This window comes from Oncorhynchus tshawytscha, linkage group LG32 (assembly GCF_018296145.1).
Source record: "Oncorhynchus tshawytscha isolate Ot180627B linkage group LG32, Otsh_v2.0, whole genome shotgun sequence".
In the NCBI taxonomy this organism is placed as follows: domain Eukaryota; kingdom Metazoa; phylum Chordata; class Actinopteri; order Salmoniformes; family Salmonidae; genus Oncorhynchus; species Oncorhynchus tshawytscha.
The window spans coordinates 7,036,322-7,045,539 of record NC_056460.1 but is presented as its reverse complement, the minus strand read 5'-3'; the positions used below and the strand labels follow the sequence as shown (position 1 = coordinate 7,045,539).

The 9,218-nt window shown below is 44.5% G+C and overlaps 1 protein-coding gene across 1 annotated transcript; it reads left to right on the top strand.

Annotated features, from left to right (window-relative positions):
• The first annotated feature begins 16 nt into the window (after positions 1-16).
• LOC112230124 lies at positions 17-8,696 on the top strand. Its single transcript, XM_042310651.1, has 5 exons — positions 17-22; positions 608-1,419; positions 7,141-7,250; positions 7,575-7,802; positions 8,033-8,696. The coding sequence occupies exons 1-5, from the start codon at positions 17-19 to the stop codon at positions 8,206-8,208; spliced, it is 1,332 nt and encodes a 443-aa protein (XP_042166585.1). The 3' UTR covers positions 8,209-8,696.
• The last annotated feature ends 522 nt before the right edge of the window (positions 8,697-9,218 follow it).

Here is a 9,218-nt window from a genome sequence, read left to right as displayed (position 1 = left end):
AAAGTTGGTCTGAATCATGAAGGTACTAAAGGTATCTATATCTGTTCACTACTGTATACAAAACATAAAATGTTTAGAATAAACATCTTTACCATTGGATAATTAATAAATTGATGGAAGTGTCTTTCTTGTCAAATATATTTGTATTTATAAAGTACTTGGTAAGATAAAGGTATAACATATAATATCTGTGTTGAACCTGATAAGTTGAGCTGCAGAAGACAAATAAACTTACCAACAGTGTAGCAGTGACACCTAGTGGATACAACCCATATAGACCAGAAGCACACGAATATCAAAGCGTGCTAATTAGCAATATATTTCACCTGTTTACGTCCACTTTTGGCAGAAACGGAAAGAAACACCGCATGAAAAAAGTAACAATAGCTGGGACAGTGTGGGAAGTGGACTTGCTTGCCAAATACTGGAAAAAGTAAACACAGCGTGACACTAAAATGCCACGAAATCATTCAAAGTTACTATTTGTACGTGCACTACTAGCCTATGGTTTATTTACTGCGAACTGTTGAATTCTCTTTGTTGAATTCTTTCAAAAGTGTGTGTGCGTGTATGTGTGTGAGGATCTGCATGCGTGTGTCTTGTTTAGGCCTATAACTCTGACAACATTGGATTGTCCTCCACACTCTCTGTCCACCTCTTCTCAGATGACTGTGGTAATGAGGGCAATGCCTTGCTGCGGAGCTGCCACCAGGTGATGCGCAGCGAGTTCTTCTCCCCAGACGACCTGTGCTCCAACCTACCGTTCTGGTGTAACTGGACCATCCAGGTAGACCCTGGTAAACGTGTGCTCCTCCATCTAGAGGACTTCACCCAGTCAGATGCATGCAGCGGGAAGCTGGACCAGATCCACCTGGATGAGCCCCTGGGGGGTCACAGGATCCTGGAGAAGTGTTGGCGTGAGGCCAAGTACAGGTCCCTCTCCAACATCCTCCATGTGGTTCAGCTGATCAGAGGCAAGCACAGTCCGCCCCACAGGGGCTTCTATGGGTGTTACGAGGCGTTCGTACCGCCAGTCACGTACAATGCTTATGGTGATACCACCAAAGAAGACAGGAAGTTGATGACTGAACCAAAAGCGACAGAACTGGAACCCTTTCCCTCTCTGAGAAGTTTCACCAAGTTTCTCCCCATGACGGGGGGTGAACCTACGGAGGCCATTTTACTGGATCAACCCCACCCCGCCAGCTCAGACCAACTGATGGTGTTTGACTATTTCGACCAACTCACTTCCTCCTCTGCGTCCAATGAGCTTCCAACATGGGAAGCAGAGGAGCCAATGGTCAGAGAGGGGCCCTTCAAGTTTTATCCTTTTCAGAGAGAGGAAGAAGACTGGAACAGAGGAATCTCCGAGGGGACTGAATTAGATGAGTCGCTTGACAAAGGAAGACTGGGAAGTGGGTAACTTGAGTGGAGATGTGGTGGACAATGAATCCCATCTGCCTTTGACTCCCACCCCCCCCTATGGTGTTCACTCATCAGGGTACATCATGGTCAGGGAGGGGTGCCACACAGACCCACACAGCACACCCTGGAAGTGACCCCTCACACCAGCCCCCTGTCTTGAATCCCAAACCCTCGCCACGCACTTCATCTGCTATGCGAAGGAACGTGGACGCCCAAACTACAAATGCCATCCCTCCTACCGAGTCTAACATTGTGTCACACAATGTTTTCCGAAGGTATATTGATAAAAGCCACCTTTGTCCTAGAGATTTACACGGTTATCAAAACGTCACGCCAGGGTAAGCCTAATGTCCACTATGGGGAGAATGAATGGTGGGATAACGAATGGAAACCTTCCCCTGTTTGACAATAGGCTTTATGGGATTTAGATGGGTATTCTAATAACTTTCTTCATAAATGGATGTTGTCTTACAGTGCCATTAAAGTATTCATACTCCTTGGCTTATTCCACATTTTGTTGTTACAGCCTAAATTGAAAATGGATTTAAATTGAAATTTTTCCTCACCCATCTACACCCAATACCCCATAATGACAAAGTGAAGACATGTTTTTAGAAATGTTTGCTAATTTATTGAAAATGAAATACAAAAATCTCATTGACATAAGTATTCCCACGCCTGAGTCAATACTTTGTAGAATCACCTTCGGCAGCAATTACAGCTATGAGTCTTTCTGGGTAAGTCGAAGAGCTTTCCACACCTGGACTGTGCAACATTTGCCAATTTTAAAAAAATATATATTTTCAAAATTCTTCATGCTGTCAAATTGGTTGTTGATCAATACTAGACTACCATTTTCAGGTCTTGCCATAGATTTTCAAGTAGATTTTAAGTCAACTGTAACTCGGCCACTCAGGAACATTCCCTGTCTTTTTAGTAAACAATTCCAGTGTAGATTTGGCCTTGTGTTTTAGGTTATTGTCCTGCTGAAAGGTGAATTCCTCTCCCAGTGTCTGGAAAAGACTGAACTGGGTTCTCCTCTTGGATTTAGCTTTTTTTTATCCTGGAAAAACTTCCCTTAATGATTACAAGTGTTCTTTTAACATTATGCAGCCACCACTATGCTTAAATCTGGAGAGTGGTACTGTGTTGTTGAGTTTGCCCCAAACACAACAGTGTATACAGGACAAAAAGTGCTTCTTCAAAATTGCAGTATTACTTTAGTGCCTTGTTGCAAATAGGATGTATGTTTTGGAATCTTTTTTATTCTGTACAGGCTTCCTTTTCACTCCGTCAGTCAGTATTGCAGAGTTACGATACTGAACAAAAATATAAATGCAACATGTAAGGTGTTGTCCCATGTTTCACAAGCTGAAATAAAAGATCCCAGAAATGTTCCATACAAAAATCTTTAATCTCAAATGTTGTGCACAAATTTGTTTACATCCCTGTTAGTGAGCATTTCTCCTTTGCCAAGATAATCCAGCCAACTGACATCTGTGGCGTCTCAAGAAGCCGATTAAAAAGCATGCTCGTTACATAGGTGCACCTTGTGCTGGGGGACAATAAAAGGACACTAATATGTGCAGTTGTCATACAGCACAATGTCACAGGTCTCATGTTTTGAGCCAGAGTGCAATTGGTATGCTGACTGCAGGAATGTCCACCAGAGCTATTGCCAGGGAATTTAATGTTAATTTCTCTACCATAAGCTTCCTCCAAGTTATTTTAGAGAATTTGGCAGTACGCCCAACAGGCCTCACAACTGCAGACCATGTCTAACCACGCCAGCTCAGCACCTCCACATCCAGCTTCTTCACCTGCGGGATTGTCTGAGACCAGCCATCTGGACAGCGGATGAAACTGTGGGTTTGTACAACCAAAGTTTCTGACCGTTTGTGCAGTTATTTATCTCAGGGAAGCTCAGTTGCGTGCTTGTTTCCTCACCAGGGTCTTGACCTGACTGACGTTTGGTGTCATAACCGGATTCAGTAGGTAAATGCTAACCTTCAATGGCCACTGACACGCTGAAGAAGTGTGCTCTTCACAGATTAATCTTAGTTTCAACTGTACTGGGCAGATGTCCGACAGCGCATATGGCGTTGTGTGGGTGAGCGGTTTGTTGATGTCAATGTGAACAGAGTGCCCCATTGTGGGGTTATGGTATTGTCAGGCTTAAGCTATGGACAACAAACACAATTGCTTTTTATCAATGGCAATTTGAATGCACCGAGATACTGTGATGAGATTTTGATGCCCATTGTTGTGCCATTCATCCGCCGCCATCGCCTCATGTTTCAGCATGATAATGCACTGCCCCATGTTACAAGTATCTACACAATTCCTGGAAGCTGAAAATGCCCCAGGTCTTCCATGACCTGCATACTCACCAGACATGTCACCCTTTGAGCATGTTTGGGATGCTCTGGATCGACGTATGCTGGCGTGTTCCAGTTCCCCTAGCGACTTCGCACAGCCATTTGAAGAGGAGTGGGACACATTCTACAGGCCACAATCAACAGCCTGGTCAACTCTATGTGAAGGAGATGGTGCGCTGCATGAGGCAAATGGTGGTCACCAGATACTGACTGGTTTTCTGATCCACTCCCATACCTTTTCTTTTTAAGATATCTGTGACCAACAGATGCATATCTGTGTTCCCGGGTCATGTTAAATCCATATAGTAGGGCCTAATACATTTATTTAAATTGACTGATTTCCATATGAACTGTAACACAGTAAAATCCTTTGAACTTGTTGCATGTTGCGTTTTATATTTTTGGTCGATGTACAGTGATTCCTCCTCAGTATCCTCCTTTCACAGCCATTAAACTGTTTTAAAGTCACCATTGGCCTCATGGTGAAATCCCTGAGGGGTTTCCTTCCTCTCCGGCAATTTAGTTAGGAAGGACGCCTGTGTCTTTTTAGTGACTGGGTGTATTGATACACCATCCAAAGTGTAATTAGTAACTTCACCATGCTCAAAGCGCAGTGGCAGATTTAGGTTTCGGCGACATGTAAAGCTGCCCGTGTTGGCACCAAAAAAAAAATGGACAAAAAAAACAATCGGAAATGGTGACATTTGCGCAATCTGTTTTCGATCTCATTTGCACGTCACGTCAATGATATGTCACCGTGTGGGACTGTGTCAATTAACCTGGTCAGAGTGGGCGCCCTGATTCTAGTTTGTGAGCTAGGCAGGTTACTTCCTGGGAGGGTCTCCCACTCAGATGGGTGGGGGTAGGTTGACCTCAGGTTTTCCCACTGGGAGCCCGAGGGAGCGGGGGAATCTATCAAATAGAGGTGCACTAACTTAGTGCAATAGTGTGATCATCAGGTTCTCTTCTTTATAAGTGTTATTCTATCTGTGTGATAGGATTTGTGCAACTTTAGTTTTGTGTTAACAATAGGGTAATAGTGTAATTATTCAATTTTCTTTAATTGTATTTATATACTTGTATTTATATATATTTTTTCTTTATCTACTTTTGATATGAGTCTTATTTTGTATATATTTTAATATAGTTTTAAATGTTATGATTATTTGTGATGTTCCAAATGTCAGAATAAAAATTAGTTGGTGCAGAATGGTTTTTTTTTTGGGGGGGGGTTGCCCAGGGTGCCATACTAGCTAGAACCACCCCTGTAAAGGGATGTATGATTTTTTTATACACTGCTCAAAAGAATAAAGGGAACACTAAAATAACACATCCTAGATCTGAATGAATGAAATATTCTTATTAAATACTCTTTTCTTTACATAGTTGAATGTGCTGACAACAAAATCACACAAATTATCAATGGAAATCAAATTTATCAACCCATGGAGGTCTGGATTTGGAGTCACACTCAAAATTAAAGTGGAAAACCACACTACAGGCTGATCCAACTTTGATGTAATGTCCTTAAAACAAGTCAAAATGAGGCTCAGTAGTGTGTGTGGCCTCCACGCGCCTTTATGACCTCCCTACAACGCCTGGGCATGCTCCTGCTGAGGTGGCGGATGGTCTCCTGAGGGATCTCCTCCCAGACCTGGACTAAAGCATCCGCAAACTCCTGTACAGTCTGTGGTGCAACGTGGCATTGGTGGATGGAGCGAGACATGATGTCCCAGATGTGCTCAATTGGATTTAGGTCTGGGGAACGGGCGGTCCAGTCCACAGCATCAATGCCTTCCTCTTGCAGGAACTGCTGGCACACTCCAGCCACATGAGGTATAGCATTGTCTTGCATTAGGAGGAACCCAGGGCCAACCGCACCAGCATATGGTCTCACAAGGGGTCTGAGGATCTCATCTCGGTACCTAATGGCAGTCAGGCTACCTCTGGCGAGCACATGGAGGGCTATGCGGCCCCCCAAAGAAATGCCACCCCACACCAAGACTGACCCACCGCCAAACCGGTCATGCTGGAGGATGTTGCAGGCAGCAGAACGTTCTCCAGGGCGTCTCCAGACTCTGTCACGTCTGTCACGTGCTCATTGTGAACCTGCTTTCATCTGTGAAGAGCACAGGGCGCCAGTGGCGAATTTGCCAATCTTGGTGTTCTCTGGCAAATGCCAAACGTCCTGCACGGTGTTTGGCTGTAAGCACAACCCCCACCTGTGGACGTCGGGCCCTCATATCACCCTCATGGAGTCTGTTTCTGACTGTTTGAGCAGACACATGCACATTTGTGGCCTGCTGGAGGTCATTTTGCAGGGCTCTGGTAGTGCTCCTCCTGCTCCTCCTTGCACAAAGGCGGAGGTAGCGGTCCTGATGCTGGGTTGTTGCCCTCCTACGGCCTCCTCCACGTCTCCTGGTGGCCTGTCTCCTGGTAGCGCCTCCATGCTCTGGACACTATGCTGACAGACACGGCAAACCTTTTTGCCACAGCTCGCATTGATGTGCCATCCCGGATGAGCTGCACTACCTGAGCCACTTGTGTGGGTTGTAGACTCCGTCTCATGCTACCACTAGAGTGAAAGCACCGCCAGCATTCAAAAGTGACCAAAAAATCAGCCAGGAAGCATAGGAACTGAGAAGTGGTCTGTGGTTACCACCTGCAGAACCACTCCTTTTATTGGGGGTGTCTTGCTAATTGCCTATAATTTCCACCTGTTGTCTATTCCATTTGCACAACAGCATGTGAAATTGATTGTCAATCAGTGTTGCTTCCTAAGTGGACAGTTTGATTTCACAGAAGTGTGATTTGACTTGGAGTTACATTGTGTTGTTTAAGTGTTCCCTTTATTTTTTTGAGCAGTGTATGTATATATTTTTTACCATCTACAGTACGTGCCCTTTGCGAAAAACAAACACATTCCACTTATGGGTTTGTGTGTGTGTGTGTGTGTGTGTGTGTAGGCAGGCCAGTGATGACAATCTCTGTTTAATCCCTTTTAAACTAAGGCCGTAACAAATCAATGTGTAAAAAGACTGTATATGGCTTTTGGTCATTATTTACCATGATTGGACTGGTGCATTTGTGATTTGGAACTGCAATTATTTAGTTTTTCAGATTAATGAGCAATTGGAAATGATCCACATACCCAAAACCCTATCCTCCAAAAGAATAATAAAGGTAGGTTTGCTTCATTTTGTAACCAAGAGCTCCAAATGTCTGTCTTGACTGCAAACAAGTGCTTGTTGTATTTTTACTGCATAAAAAGGGGTTGTTGGTACTGTAGAAAATAGTTGATGGATGAAATGCCTTTTTGTTGTTGTTGTATCAACAGGTTGAGTGCAGGAGTACTTTACATCCTCTGGCTGTGTATTGGGGGTGGGCCAGAAGGGGTGAAGGTTCACAGGACCCTGCACCCGGCCCTGCAGGAGCTGTTAGAGGGTGGTTAGCCCCCGGGGCAGCTCAACACAGAGTGTCATCGTCTCTGGATCCACCGCTGGTAGGTCTCAAAGTTTCCTCCCCCCAAAAATATACATCTGTAGCTTGTTCTTTTGCACTGTACTCTGCTCTTTACTAATGGCACTAAAGGTTACTGCAGAGGTTTAAAAGATATTGTGTTGTATAGATATAGTATAGCCTGCGATTAAGTGTCCTGAATTTCATTGTGTTTGTTTGACTTTAAATAATTGATTTTGAAGGGATTTAGTTTCATATTGAATCACTCCATTACTCAACCTTACTTTTGCACCCTGTGTGTGTCTGTCTCAGATGTGAATGAGTGTGTGACCCAGCTGGTGCTGTGTGACGTCAACGCAGAGTGTGTGAACCGCTTTGGTTCCTATGCATGCCGATGCCACTCCGGGTTCGAGGACATGTCTAGGCTGGGCTCAGGAGGAACCATTTGCGTGGACACCAAGGCCGCTGGTGTGGACCCCCACAATGAGTTGACGATTACGATAGATCAGCATAGTCCTGAGCAGCAGCACTGTAACACTGGTACCTCGTATAATTATTGTTCTCTGAAGTTTAAGGAAAACACAGTATGACATTTGGTTAGTTCAAAATCAGTGTCACTGAAGTTGAGAAGTTAGACCACCACCCTAACATTCCTGATTTTCTTTAGGTAACCCTAACAGAATGTTAAACATAAAGTTGCATGGTTATGAAGGTGACTTTGCACGAAGTCAATTGTGGACATCTAATCCTTGCCTAACCTTTGACCTTAGGCTGTAATTCGGAACAGTCCAGCGGGATGATCAAAGGCACACGTGGTGTGTTTCTTGTTCAGCTTCCCCATCCTGCTGCTCCTCTGTACCGTGGGCGTGCTGTACCACCGCCACCACCGGGGGGCCTTCCTGGTCCACTGTCGGCGCAGCAGCCTCGGGAGCATCCCCCCTCCTGACTGCAAAAACAGTTCCATCCGCACCAACTCGGAGCTGCCCCCACCCATACGGCGCCCTAAGGAGAGCTGGGCTCGCCCTAAGGACTGCTGCCCCTCGGTGGACCTGCCCTTGCTGCGCTTCAGCCCCCTGCTGCCTCTTGATGGGTACATGGAGCCAGGGGAGGGTGTCAAGCTTTGAAGAGAAGATTACTTTGTGGTTGTCCTGCATGTGCAATGAAAACATTGAGACTCTATTCTGGGCAGGTTGACTTCACTGTTTCATGAGTTCATTCTTTGCCTTTCCTCTCATGATGAAATAACTTATTACTGTAGTATGACATTATCTTTGTGTGTAGTTTGGATATGATGTATTCTTTGGCTCATTGTTTCTAGTATATTTCAGTAATTGTCATTTTCCATGATTGGGAAGATTGTCTATGCTCTCCACACAAGGGGATTCATTCATCTTTCCTCCCAAAACAGCTTCACATCGATTAAATAAATGTTAACTTGGCTCTAAATTCCTTTTAATCTTTTTTATATTGAAATGCGAAAGTACAATTTCTGTGACAAAGTAGGCTACTTTGTTTCATATGCAGCAGTTGGACTACAGGCATACTGCTGTTTAGCATTAAGGCTCAAAATAAACTTCATTTCTTTACTGGTGAGGGGACCAGGCTACAGAAAGCAGACCAGAATAAATAAATAACCCATGTCGCAGCGCACCTGTGCACTATTACGCCATGTCGTGCTTTTCCCAGAAGGTGGCAGCGGCGTGATAGGAAGTTTCTGGGGGAGAAAAAAAAAACTAAATTTGCGACTGGGTTAAATACAAAGTTTGTTTTCCCTCTGTGGTTCTTAAACATGTTTTCAAAAACAAGGCTATTCTGAAAACGTATAACGAATGCAGGAGCAAAGGCAAGCAAGCCCCCACCGTCGGAGAATAGACGAGGAAACCGTAAGAAGGAGCCATTGTGCCTCTGAAAGATGCTGAAATTCTACACGCCCGCCCACCTAATCTCAGAAATGTT